Source organism: Malaclemys terrapin, chromosome 4 (genome assembly GCF_027887155.1).
Source record: "Malaclemys terrapin pileata isolate rMalTer1 chromosome 4, rMalTer1.hap1, whole genome shotgun sequence".
Lineage (NCBI taxonomy): Eukaryota > Metazoa > Chordata > Testudines > Emydidae > Malaclemys > Malaclemys terrapin.
This window is the reverse complement of record NC_071508.1, coordinates 120856682-120871224: the sequence shown is the minus strand read 5'-3', so window position 1 is coordinate 120871224 and position 14543 is coordinate 120856682. Positions and strand designations below refer to the sequence as shown.

The 14543-nt window shown below is 40.1% G+C and overlaps 1 protein-coding gene across 8 annotated transcripts in view; it reads left to right on the top strand.

Moving 5' to 3' along the window:
• The window catches only part of FOXN3 (forkhead box N3), a 301624-nt gene that overhangs the window by 262538 nt on the left and 24543 nt on the right, over nucleotides 1-14543 (top strand). For 6 of the 8 annotated variants that reach the window (XM_054025439.1, XM_054025442.1, XM_054025440.1 and 3 more), the window contains one exon: nucleotides 1613-1678. The exons of 1 other annotated variant lie outside the window; for it this stretch is intronic. In XM_054025439.1, the coding sequence (XP_053881414.1) occupies nucleotides 1613-1678 (66 nt within the window). The remainder of the gene's footprint in view (nucleotides 1-1612; nucleotides 1679-14543) is intronic. One more of the 8 variants, XM_054025445.1, reaches the window with a different exon arrangement.

Genomic DNA, 14543 nt, shown 5'->3' with positions numbered 1-14543 from the left:
CTTTATCATGAAAGTTGAGCTTACAAATGTAGAATTATGTACAGAAAATAACTCATTCAAAAATAAAACAATGTAAAACTTTAGAGGCTGCAAGTCCATTCAGTCTTTCTTCTTGTTCAGCCAATCACTCAGACAAACAAGTTTCTTTACATTTGCAGGAGATAATGCTACCCACTTCTTGTTTATAATGTCACCTGAAAATGAAAACAGGCATTCTCATGACACTGTTTTAGCCGGTGTCACAAGATATTTACGTGTCAGATGTGCTAAAGATTCATACATCCCTTCATGCTTCAAGCAACATTCTAGTGGACATATGTTCATGCTGATGACGAGTTCTGCTCGATAACAATCCAAAGCAGTGTGGACTGACGCATGTTTATTTTCATTATCTGAGTCAGATGCTACCAGCGGAAGGTTGATTTTCTTTTTTGGTGGTTCAAGTTCTGTAGTTTTCTCATCGGAGTATTGCTCTTTTAAGACTTTTGAAAGCATGCTCCACACCTTGTCCCTCTCAGATTTTGGAAGGCACTTCAGATTCTTAAACCTTGGGTGAGTGCTGTAGCTATCTACAAATCTCACATTGGTACCTTCTTTGCATTTTGTCAGATCTGCAGTGAAAGTGTTCTTAAAATGAACAACCTGTGCTGGGTCATCATCCGAGACTGCTATAATATGAAATATATGGCAGAATGTGGGAAAACAGAACAGGGGACATAAAATTCTCCCTGAAGGAGTTCAGTCAGATATTTAATTAACACATTATTCTTTTAACGAGCGTCATTAGCATGGAAGCATGTCCTCTGGCATGGTGGCTGAAGCATGAATGTTTAGTATATCTGGCACGTAAAAATCTTACAATGCTGGCTACAAAAGTGCCATGCGAATGCCTGTTCTCACTTTCTGTTGACATTGTAAATAAGAAGAGGGCAGCATTATCTCCCATAAATGTAAACAAATTTATTTTTCAGCCAATCGCTAAGACAAAGAAGTAGGACTGAGTGGACTTGTATGCTCTGAAGTTTTACACTGTTTTGTTTTTGAGTGCAGTTATGTAACCAAAAAAATCTACGTTTGTAAGTTGCACTTCCACGACACAGAGATTGCACTACAGTACTTGAATGCAGTGAATTGAAAAATACTATTTCTTTTGTTTATCTTTCACAGTGCAAATATTTGTAATCAAGAATAATATGCACTTTTATTTCAATGACAACACAGAATACAATATATATAAAAATGTAGAAAAACATCCAAAATATTTTTTTAATCACAATTAATTTTTTTGAATTAACTGTGTGAGTTAACTGCGATTCATCGACAGCCCTACTAAATACTCCTCACTGAAATTAAATAGCAAGCTTGAGAGGAATAACAGAACACACCGTGCACGCAAGCATATACAGTACAGTGACAAATATACTTCAGTGTAGTTGACTTAACAGTAGTTTTGGAATCATGTGTAAGTTTGATCACATGTTGGAATTTTCCAAAATAAAATTTTGGATAATTTAATCTTTATTCCTTTTCAATGCAGAGATTCGGTCTAGCGGGGGGTAAAAACAAGATTAGCCCAGTTGTAAATAATGTATTTATTGGTTGATTTTTCCAGATCCTGACATTGATGCTGCCACTGCCATGATGCTTTTGAATACTCCCCCTGAGATACAAGCAGGTTGTGAGTAGATATTTCTATAGCATATAGCACCATAGACATGTAAAGTTAACATTCTCTTTTTATAAGTATACAGCATACCAGACAAAAAAAGGAGGATCTAATGAAGAAATATAAGGTCCCTTATAGACACTACTTTACACTAAATAATAATTTATTTTTTGTGAAATATAATATCCACTATTACATGAATAACAATTTTATATCTCTGTGTTAGAGATAAGATTATTGTTACTCATTAAATACATATAATTTAGTGACCTGGGACAAGTGAGATAAGACCTGGGGTAACAACCAGAAGTTGAGAAAGAGAAGAGGGATACATAGTTTTTCTTTTCATTTTGCTTTGATTTGACTCCATCATGTGTGTGATTGAGGCCACCTGGATGTTTTCTGGTCAGTTGGACACTATTTCAAATCCTTTCTTGCACGCATACTTCACATTTTGCCTGTGTAATATGCAGTGCCAGGGCCCTAGGCAGGCTCCAGGGAATGGGGCAAATTTTGGCTTCCTGCCCATAGGTCCCTGTCATTCTCCAGCTGGGCCCACAGATATTGTGATCATTTTTTATTGTTTGAGGCTAGGAACCCATTGTGTTAGGTGCCTTACAGACATGGGACAAAAAGATGGTCCCTGCCCCCCAAAGACCTTACAATCTAAGTATAAGACTAAAGACGACAGATAGAGATGGGGGAGTCCAAGGAAACAATGAGACAGTATTGGTCAGCATGACAGGCAGTAATACCGAGCAACTCACAGCTTTAAATATAAAGACAGATTTCAGAGTAGCAGCTGTGTTAGTCTGTATCCGCGAAAAGAACGGGAGTACTTGTGGCACCTTAGAGACTAACCAATTTATTTGAGCATAAGCTTTCGTGGGCTACAGCCCACTTCATCAGAATTTACCTACAGCCATTATGAAGCCTGGCTAGCTTCCCTGACATTGGTTTAGTTCATGTGACCAAATCGGACTGTAAGGGAAGCCTTGGTCAGCACTTTCTTGCTCTGTCTGGGGAAGAGAACCAATCACAATCCAAAGCATTCCTTGCACAGCCAAGGAGAGCTTTGGGGAGAGCCATCGTCAGCCTTATTCAAAATCCCGTGGGAGAAGGATCTGCTGAGAATCTCCTCCAAGAAACCACTTTCCCCAGAGAAAAAATGATTTGGCCTCACTCCCATCCTGCTTCATTCCATGGGATGAGGCTGAGCATGTCAATGGAAGGAGGAGGGAAGTGTACATGGAGAAAGGGAGAGATTTTATCAAGGGATATGGCATTCGGGTTTAGTGGAAAGAATGGGCTGAGAGAAGCGGCGGAGGAGGGGAGACTGAGGGGATCAGTTAGAAAAGAGAATTGGTGGGATGATGAGAGAGAGCGAGAGCAGGAGGAAGAGATGAAGAACATGGCTAGAAGAAGTAGAGAAGATAACACAAGGAAAGAGAAGGAGGAGATAGAGGGGGAGGAGAAAGACACAAAGAAAAGAGCAACGCTGAACATGATGTACTAAAATACAGAATAACGGGAAAGTGAGAGTGGAGTAAAGGATAGGCCAATGGCAAGGGAATGAGCACATAGTAAGTTACTCTTAAAAATGCATTGGAAAGCCAAATGCCAAAATGTTACAATACAATGCACGTGAATGTTTTCTGCTTTTGTAGGGAGTGTTTCAGTGGAAGTAGATTTGGGGCACAGGGTCTCTGGCACATCCACTATAAATAGCGATAAACCATTTGGCCAGGGATAACTTAGTTTATAAAGATACTTCTGAAAAGCCAGTTTCTTACGTTGCTGGAATGTACCAGATACTCCTTTTACCACCCCAAATGGAAGTATTTATTATTACAAAATATTCCCACTGCAGATACCTCCCATTCCCACCCCACCTCGTCCAACTCATCCCACCTATCCCACAAGTTATACTCAGTTCAAACAGGGACATATATAGAGAGAGAAGAATATAAGAGAGGAAAGTGAAAACATCACAGCCCTGTCCACCCTGCCCACTTCAAAGATGTCAGCAAATAATGATGGCTTCCAGGCTGGAATGTAACCTCTAGCTAAAAATTAGTGACTTAGGTGGAATGGGCTAAGTGGGATGGGCAACAAAAAGTGTTAACCCATCATTGATCCTTTAGCTAAAATATTATTGCTATGTTATCTCTCTGTAAATGTAAAATTAGGAAGGTGGAATAACCTGTTCTGTGAATTTCAGTGGGCCCTGCCTGTTTACCATATTAGGAAAATCTTAGGCAACTTACCTCAGATAATATCTAGTGCACATTGAGAAACTACTGCATGAAAAAAATTCTGATTTATTTTCAAATAAAAGGTAATGGGAGAGAAAAATTTCACAGCAATCCCGAGTGTCCTACAGAAGCCCACATTTCAGTCTCTACTCCTATTACAAACTGTAACAGATTGTAAATCAAGCCATAAATCATCAGTGAAGTAAACATGCTGATGTTATCAGAGACCTTGAAGATTTAGGACTCAATCCGCAGTGTTAGGTTACAGTATCATGGATGTATTCAAATCACAGCTGAAAAATGCCCTGGGTTGAACAACATGCCTACCAGTATTTGGTATAAAGTGGAAGGGGCATTATGTGCAGTTTGACCATAACTGATGATAACGGACTGTTGAAAATGTTTTCAGTAGCTGAGCGTGTTTGACTGCAGGTGTGGCAGCTGCTTTCACAACAAAGGTGATCCACTGAAGACAGCCAGGAGCTAAGAGTAATTTCACAATCTAAAAATGTGATAAGTCAGTGAATTTAAATCTTCAGCTCATCCATGCCCAGCCTGCACTACAAAAATAACGTCTAAACATGATTATGAATCATAGTTGTGGGCAAGCCAGATACCATACTTTAATTCCTACCTGCATGGACAGAAAAGACCAACATATTCTAACCATGTTTCAGGTATCTACCAAGCTTAAATCCTGCTTCTCCAGGACATAGTTTTATTCTGGAGTGTATGAACAAAGAAGAAAAAATCGTTTGCCCACAGCCACGTTTCAGAATAGTGTTTAGCTTTATTTTTGTAGAGTAGCCTAGGCTTTGATGTCAGAAATGAATAGTCTGAGTTCACGTTCATCTCTGGTAGAAAGTACCTCCTCACATGCACCAAGAAAGCCAAAGACAGCAAATCATTCCTGCATTGTAACAGAATTTTTACATTGAAAAATGACCATTTAAAAATCCATACCCATATGCCAAGTGCTGCTGACTTTCGCTCTTATGTTAAATGGCGTCTAATCCTATGCTGCCTCTATTCACCGTTTACCCCCAGCCTCACTGCATTTTATCTGTCACTTAAAAACTAATATATAAACCTCTTCATAATTTAGATTATTTTTTGTGGGGGAGGTTACTTTATAGAATCTCATAAAATTGATCAATCACAATTAATGCCAAAAGCTTGAAAATAATATAGTTATAGTCAAGTATTGACACCCTGTCAAATGCATTCTTGAAATATTTAAAATTTTCCAATAAAGTACCATGGTAAATCACTTCAGATTTGTAATTAAAACAAACAAACAAAAACAGGGGGAGCCAGCAGGGTACAAAACTCTATTGAAACATATAACCAGGCTGGCACTCAGAGCAAAGCATGAAAGCTACTACAATAATGTTCAGAAAGACAGTGGGAAAATATGGTTTTAAGCTATTATGTATTCTACTTGGCATACATAATATACAGAATTATGTATTGTATTTTACAGAATTTTGTAAAGTTTGATTACACAAAACACTTCCTTAAGAAGTACACCTCTACCCCAATATAATGCTGTCCTCAGGAGCCAAAAAATCTTACCATGTTATAGGTGAAACTGCGTTATATCCAACTTGCTTTGATCTGCTGGAGTGCGCAGCCCTTCCCCCCCCCCACCCGCCCCTGAGCACTGCTTTACCGCGTTATATCTGAATTCGTGTTATAATGGGTCGCGTTATATCGGGGTAGAGGTGTAGTAGTAATTATCATAAGTCACAAATACATTGGAACTTAATATTTTAATACAAATTCATGTATTTATTTCTATCATGACCAATATTTAGATTTATGTTTGTAACTTGAGGATACATGTTGACTTGTTAGGTCACCTGTGGCAAGTCACTTTGTCTCTGTGCCTTAGTGTTGCCTGTTACCCATGCTGGGGAAGCTAAGGTCAGAGAGGCTAAGTGAACATCTTAGGCAAGACAAGGAACGAGTGATAGATCTGGGATCAGAATGTATGGTTTCTGATCGAATATACTTCATGGGATGTTGTACAAACATTAACTATTTAAGATTTTCAACCCTTTGAAGTCATAAGGAGCTATGTGAATGATAAATATCTTTATTAGAAACCACTTACAAGCCTTTCATGGTTGATCATTGAGGCTTTGTACAGTTTCCATTCACTAGGCAATGTAGCTTCCTCCAGTAGCAGTCAGGATTTCTGAGTTAGTTACTTCTGTTGTAATCTTTGGCAAACTGTAATTTGTTGTTCTGCCACTCAACCTGTGTGACCTTGGGCATATCCTTTAACCTTGCTTTGCTGTACCATAGTCTTTCTATTTTTTGCAATGTGTTTGGAGATCCTCAGACAAAAATTACTATATATGTATAACATATTAATACTTTACGGTTAATAATAGTGGGTGAAATCATTCCTTGAAACAGTTGCTTTAGAGGACAGAAGAACTAGAGGGAGTAGCACACGCATCAATTTATTCCTGCAATTAGTGAAGCCAATACCATAGTTCAAGCATCATAGTAGGGATCCTGGTCTTAATTCCAACAGGGCCTAGTTCAGCAAGGTAGTTAAGCAAGTATGTAATTTTAAGCATATAAGTGGTCCCATTGATCTCTGTGGGATTACTTGCATAGCTCCAGTTACACATGCACTTAAGCACATTGCTGAACTGCAGCTTAACAGCACAAATGCAAACAATGATTTGCTAGAGAGAATGCAAGTGTTAACCAGGGAACTGAAGGCTGGGCATTTCTCCATGAGGGTCCCGTCAGCTCTGAAAATTCCTCCTCCCTTTCCAACATCTTTGTTTCAAAATAGCTTGAACCTGCTGACTTTCAGGGCACTCTACAAAGCCTGTTTTGGGTGGGATTTGCAGAGGACTGAGAAGTGTGGTGAGGAAGGAGTTCTTTGGGTCCTGAGGAAAGGATTTTGGGTATTTTCTTTGTATAAACCTTGGGGTGGGGCGGGACGGGCTGTCGGTTGCTCTTTTTCTGCTTTGGAAAATGGTTTTAGTTTTCTCTCAGGGCACCTAGACACAGGTTTTTAAAGGTATTTAGGCATTGCAACCGTGAGTGTTGCAACATTTCACTAATTTACGAGTCTAAATTTCATTTGCAAAAAGGATTTAGGCATTTAGGGGCCACAATCCCATTCACTGTCTTTTCGGTTATATTAAATTAAAATAAAATGCTTAATGAGGTCTGACTTTTTTCCTCATTGACCTAAAATTTGCTTCCCAGTGTAATTTACTGTTCCATACAGCCCAAGTGATTGTGGAAATGGAAGACCTGTTTTCAGGAATGGCTCAATACAGGTATAAACTTAAAATAAAAATCGCTAGAAGAAATCCTGCACTTGGACTGATGGGTAAATGGAAAGAGCTGCTATCTTGGCACATCTTTACTCTCTGAAACCTTATAACCGCAATGCCCTGTCATTGCCTCTTGTAAACAAACAATAAATAGTAAAGTTGGCTGGGAATTTATTCTGATAGAATGTTTTTCCGTTGGAAAATACTGATTCACTGAAACGTCACATGTTGCAGAAATGTGCTACTTTTAAACTCAATTTGAAATTAAAATTGAATAAAAAGCATTTTGGTAAAGAACATTTCTGTTTTCTGTTTCAAAATGACTTTTGTTTCAGTTTTTAAAAATTGTATATTATAAAATAGAAAATGAAAAAAAGTAGGAACTAGAGTAAAACATTTCACTTTTGTCAAAACGAAAAATTTCAATGTACCTGAAATGCATTTTTTCCCCCAGGATTTTGGTTTGTGGGACATTTTTTATTTATTTTATTTTTATTTATTTATTTTATTTATTTTTGTTCCAGAGCAGAACAAATTTGAAATCAAGAAACTTCACCCAAAATAAAAATCCAGTTCTCGTACAACTCTATTGCTGTGGTGTTTGCCTATTTACTAAAGAATGATGCTAGAAATCTGCGGTTTCCCACCCTTTGCATGGCAGAAGATTGCAGAGGTTGCATTAGTTTTATAAAGTTTTCTCATAAATGTGAGAATTCATATCTGGGATTAAGTGGCAACAGAGGCTATGTCTACGATGCACCACAGTTTGGACTAAGGAAGCCTGGATAGCCGAGCGCACCACAGTGCTGTTCTATAACTTCCCCCTGTGGACACTGCAGGTGTGAACTAAAAGGTTCCTAGTTTCCATTAATATAGTCCTCTTCAAACAGGATTACATTAAAGTGGACTAGGAACTTTTCAGAGTAGCAGCCGTGTTAGTCTGTATCTGCAAAAAGAACAGGAGTACTTGTGGCACCTTAGGGTACATCTACGCTACAGCGGGGAGTCGATTTAAGATACGCAAATTCAGCTACGTGAATAGCGTAGCTGAATTCGACGTATTGCAGCCGACTTACCCCGTTGTGAGGACGGCGGCAAAATCGACTTCTGCCGCTTTTTGTCGGCGGCGCTTACTACCACCTCCGCTGGTGGAGTTAGAGCGCCGATTTGGGGATCGATTGTCGCGTCCCGACGGGACGCGATAAATCGATCCCCGAGAGGTCGATTTCTACCCGCCGATTCAGGCGGGTAGTATAGACCAGACCTTAGAGACTAACAAATTTATTAGTCTCTAAGGTGCCACAAGTACTCCTGTTCTTTTTGCGGACACAGACTAACACGGCTGCTACTCTGAAACCTGTCACTATGCAAGGCACTGCATTTAGCCGTATGGAGTGGAAATCGATCAACTTCATGAAATTTGTTAGTCTCTAAGGTGCCACAAGTACTCCTGTCCTTTTTAGGAACTTTTTAGTCTTTGCCCACAGTGTGCATATGGGTCAGTTACAGTGCGGCACTTTGGTGCGCCCTGCCTTTCATGCTCCAGTAGTTGGAACTTTGAGGCAGTGTAGACAAGCCCAGAGATTCGCTTAAGCTGCCAAATGGGAGCAGGGAGAGGAGTTAAAATTATGCAGCCTAATGGGGAAGTTTGGGCGTGGCGTAGTCTTAGGGTAGTAAAGATTATGGGTATGTCTACGTAGCAATCAGGAGGTGTGATTGCAGTATGAGCTTTGATGGAGCTAGCTTGCTAAGAGTAGCAGTGTAACCACAGTGGCATGGGTGGCAAAATGGGCTAGTTGCCAGAGTACAGTCCCACCGAAGACTCTAGGTATGAACTCGGGCAGCTAGTCCAAACCACCACAGATACTATTTTTAAAAAGCTAGCTTGATCAAAGCTAGCTCAGTTATGCCTACATGTGCTGTCCCTGTTGCAATGTAAACCTAACCTATGTGATTAAGAGGTTCCATTTTGCTCCTCAGGGATAAGATTGCAAGAAATTAGGAAGATCGGGCCAAATTCATCACTGGTGAAAGATGAGGCAAGTCAGTAGTGTGGCATATTAAGCAAATAATGTTTGCTTGTGGCAACCACTGATGTCTCATGCCTTGCACATCACAGATATTTCCCTACTTTCCATGTCTGTAGCCTGAGATAAGGTGTTGTGGCAAACACTTAAATGGAAAAGAAATCAGCAGATGGAGGCAAAAATTGACAGCCATTAGGAGAAGGCCTATATCTCTATTTTATATCCACCTCTTCTGTGGTACAAGAGATGGGTAAGGGAGGACAGCCTCTGCCTGAAAGCCTGTGTCCCCTGATACCACAGGAGACATGGAGACAAATCTGCTCTTGCAGAATACCTGTATATTTTAATGTTCACTTTAAAAACAGACTTTCTTTATCAGGCAGATAAGCTAGTTTGGTAAGTTTATTAGTGCTCTAAAAACTGTGCATTCAGTCTAGTGCAGAGAGCAATTTACCTTGAGCTAGAAGAGTTAATGAAACACACCACGATATCCCACATGGAATATGGAAAATGTTTGCATTTATTACCTTCTCCTTTTTAAGGTCCCTGATTTTAAATATCATCTCAGGACTGAGCGTGGTTTATTGTAACATCTATGCCCTAATGTTTGAAACATGAATTTCAATTCCTTGATTTATTTAGCTGGATGCTGCTGTGGTTGCTGTATGATGGGTGATTCTATGCACTGCATATTCCTTGTGCTTTTTTCACCCCTCTCTTTATTACTCACATTCCCTGCATATAGTTCTGATGTTAAAAAGGTAAACTCTTCAGGGCAGGAACCTCATCTTTTCTGTGCCCTATGAGTGTTTAACAGCTTCTCTGGGTGCTGTGAAATACTTAAGTTTAGGAGGGGTGCTTAAGTACAGTAGAGTAGAGATGAACTCTTTTCCTGTCAGCGAAATACAAGGTTATGGACATAATCTATTAAGGGAAGTGATAAGGAAGAGATATTTCTTGCAACCTTCAAAACTAAACTCTACCATGTGCTAGAGTATGTACCACAGGGAATAATCCTGCATTGACCGAGAGGTGGCTGCATGACCTAGCAGCTTTCTTCCATCTTTGACTTCTATCTTACAGCCCAAGTTTTGACTTTCTTTGATTTGTGGGTTTGTATCAGATACTTATGGATTAGTGTTATCAATGTTCTCTGTGTGTAGCAGTGTGGTAGTCACTTTATTATGGGTTATGTTGTAATACAAAAACTTGCAGGGAAGCATAACAAGTTGAGATTTTTCCCCCCACACAATTTCAGAGATGTTTTTTATTTTTTTTCATTAGATGTATTGTATCTCTCTCCGGTTGATTGTTGGAAATCTTGATAAAGCAAGGAAGGGTAACTATGGAATAATTGCTACAGAGAGGACCTGATTTTACTCACATTGGTGTAAATTAGGAGCAACTCCATGTAAGATTAATTGAATTATACCATTGAGAAGAAGCTGAGGATGAATTTTTAGAGCTGATTTCGGGATCATGGCTCTGATTCTCCACATATACAAATATTAGAATGTCAGGGTTGGAAGGGACCTCAGGAGGTCAAGCAAGACCAATCCCCAGACTGCTAAATGGCCCCCCTCAAGGATTGAACTGGGTTTAGCAAGCCAATGCTCAAACCACTGAGCTATTCCTCCCCCTTGTTAACTTCAGTGCCTCCTGATTTACACTGGTGTGAGGAGAATCGGGTCTAATATCTGTTTTCAGTACAAAATAATGGCGAAAGCTGAATAGTGAAAGACATGTACACATCTTACTGTTCCAGCTTCTGGAATTTCTCTAAGACGATTGTTTATGAAGAAGAAAAAACATCTTAAAGGGAAAAATATATATGTGGATGAGTTTCCTTAGCAGTGTGTCTCAAATATCATAAAGTTCTTTAGTCATTTGCACAGAAAGAGGGTAGATTACTTTAAAAATGTCTATCAGGAGGCAGTGTGTTATGTTAGTTAAAGCAGGATTGGCAATGGGGATTCAAAACTATGAAACGTTACTCCTGATTGCCAGTGACTGACTGTGTGACCTAGACAAAGACTTGGTCTACACTACCAACTTATGTCGGCATAACTATGTAGCGGCTGACAGTGTAGCACTGTAAATGGAGACAAGCCCTAAATCACTTCACCTCTTTGCCTTGGGTCACCCATCTGTAAAATGAGAATAATACTGATCTTAGACGGAGTGGAGGGAGGCGGGGGGAATGGCTTTACTCTTAATCAATTAATATTTATAAAGAACAAGTAGGTCCTTACATACAAGATACCACATAAATACAGTGTCTTATTTTTACTATGGCTCAATTGTTGCTCTGCGAGCAGTCCCATTCAGTCGCACTCTGCTTCCTGGTTCCTCATCCTTGGGGTGGAAGTATCCTACACCAGACCTATACCTGACACTTATTACTTCCTCCGTGCAGCTGTGCTGGACAGCATATTGGCGAGGGTTGGGGGAAATTCCCACTCAGACCCCACCCATCAGCCCAGGGAGTGGGGTGGTGTTCCTGCTGTCCTTACCCTCGCATAATGCGGGCAATCAGGATGGAGTTTGTAAAGGGGTCCTTGTGCCCGCCTTCTCCCTTGTGCATTGGGTATTAAGGACCAGGTTGTGAGCCATCTAAGTAAGAGAACAATGCCTGAATTACTGAAGTTCTGGCAGAGCAATTCTGAATTTTCAAACTATTGGACTTTGTTTTCAAATGTGAATCATTCCGTTTTAAAATATTTTTGGCGTGTTACTTTGGTATTGGAAATAAGAGTACTGGTGCTGTGTGAAATGTTACGCTAATAACAGGATCTTTAAAATAAGATAAGAGCAAGTACACCTCTACCCCGATATAACATGAACTCAGATATAACGCGGTAAAGCAGCACTCCAGGGGGGCGGGGCTGTGCACTCCAGCGGATCAAAGCAAGTTCGATATAACATGGTTTCACCTATAACACAGTAAGATTTTTTGGCTCCTGAGGACAGTGTTATATCGAGGTAGAGGTGTAATACAAAATATGCTTGTAATAAGGCCTTCACTCGCCCTTGCAACAAATCAGCCAGAGACCCCTTCTGAGTGCAATCATCAGTGCTTTTTATTTTCCGTGTCACCTCCTACCACCTTCTATTTACAGTCTGCTCCAAACTAGCAACCTGGAGGACAGCTAGCTTCTCCAGCCAGCAGGGATACACAGCCTTTTGGCTCCTCCCTCTCCTTTCTCTTCCCCACCTTTCCTTCTCCCTCCCCCCTTCTCCCTCCCTCTTCACTTCCTTCCTGCCAGCCTTATATAGCTCCCTAGCTAATAAGGCCCGCAGGTGCTTTCTTCTAGCTATTAGGTGTGGCATACTCAGCCAGCCCCAATTAATACTTCTTAATTGGAGTTGGGCTAAAGGGCCTGGCTCAGGACCTCCTGGCCAGCACCCTGTTACAATGCTACAGGAAACAAGCCTAGCATATGAGCTGAATGGATTACCTATCAATCAAGAACTTCTTCCATTAGATGGTTGCCATTCTGTTTTTTTGTTTGTTTGTTTGTTTGTTTAATCAGAGGCTCAGAAATCCATTAAGACCAATTTAATCAGTAAAAATATGTGTTTTCATTATGGCTTTGGCTCATTCTTGCTTCCTATTCTCTCTCCCCTTCCCCCCCAGTCCCTATTGGACTGTTCCACCCAGTCTTTCAGGTATCTTGTATGTGGATATCACCTGGCCAGTTAGGTAGTGGTGCTGTTACATGACAATTTAGAAAGTATTGTGAAACAAAGGCGTTGGCAGCAATGACATCATTAATGTAAGCTGAAGTAAAATGATGATTGAATTTGAAATGATGATGTTTTCAATAGAACAGCTACTGCATATTTTAAATTAAAGATAAGATCCCTGGATCTTCTCCATACCCAGGCAAGTAGTCCCACTGAAGACTTTTCAGGATCAGATGCTTAATTAAACCCAAGCGTAACAAAACTGGCAATGGTGGGGAAGGAAATGGGCTGCGAACAGGCAGCCGTGACTAAAGAGAGAGCAATATTGCTCCCCGGGGTGACATTTCTCAAAGGATAGCAGGATTTTATTTTGCATCGTTCATGTTTCTAAATGGGTTTTACAAACTTTCTCTTGTTGAAAGGCTACATGAAAAGGATGTGTGTAAAGGGAGGGCTGACTGGCAGTGGGGTTATCTCACACTGTTACAAATGGTCAGCATAGAAGGCGGTCAGATGAGAAGGGGTATAGATATGAAGAGAGCAATTAAGAGGAAGGCATGAAGAGTTGGGAGGGGGGAAGATACTCATGAGAGCAGAAATGTAAGCAGAGGTTGGGTTAGGCAGAATCTACCATCTGAGAGACAGAGTCTTGAGCTTGATGCAGAAGGGGAGTAGAAGCTATTGAAGGGATTTGATTAGGAGACTTACAATCGAAGAGGCAGGAGAAGAAAAAAAGCTCTTCATAGCATTATTTTGTATGGCCTGCAGTGGAGCAAGATGAGAACTGGGCAACAAAAGAGCTTGGAATAGTCAAAGTGGGAGAGGACCAAGGACCATACGACTGGAGAGGAATTGACTGATTTTCAAGGATGTAAAGACAGAAACAGGGTTTTTCAGTGGGCTGGATATGAGGGGATAAGTAAAGGAAAGGAGTGAGAGGAGTCAAATGACACTGAGCTTTCAGTTCCGAACAGAGGCGGAGCAAGGAAGGAAGAGTTGGGTGCTGATTTTTTTCCTTTTGTTTTATTTGAATTGCCAGTATGTTGGCCTTGAAGTTTCATGAAGTTCTTAGGCAACACTTGTAACTCATTAACATAAATCACAAATTCCTCCATATCCCTTGAGGCTGTTGTCCTTGGGAAGCTTCATTCCAAGGATTGTTGATATGATAGAACTTATTGCTCTGAAGTGAAGGGGACTTTGCATTTAAAAAAACTGTACCACATAATATATACCCCTCTCCTATACTGTGTATCCATACTCCTTGTTGAAAAGCCATGTTGATATGTGACAGTTTTATCTGTTCCTTCAGGCTATGTTGCTCTTTTGGTTTTTTTCCTAATCTTATATCTGAATTTTCCTTGAGCTTTACTCTACTAGTCTTCTATTACTTACGTATATTGTACTTCACTGATATTCATGCTCCTTTAAATAGGCACGGTTTACACAGATTTGGTCCAAAGTTTACATTTTGTAAAAGCAAGCTTGCTTTTGTAAAATCCCAACAGTTGTTTTAAGCAAGTAAACATTCCATTGCAGCGTTTGCAACCTAAACGTTAGAGCACTGAGAATCTGGAAGTGAAAACAATTATGCAGTGAA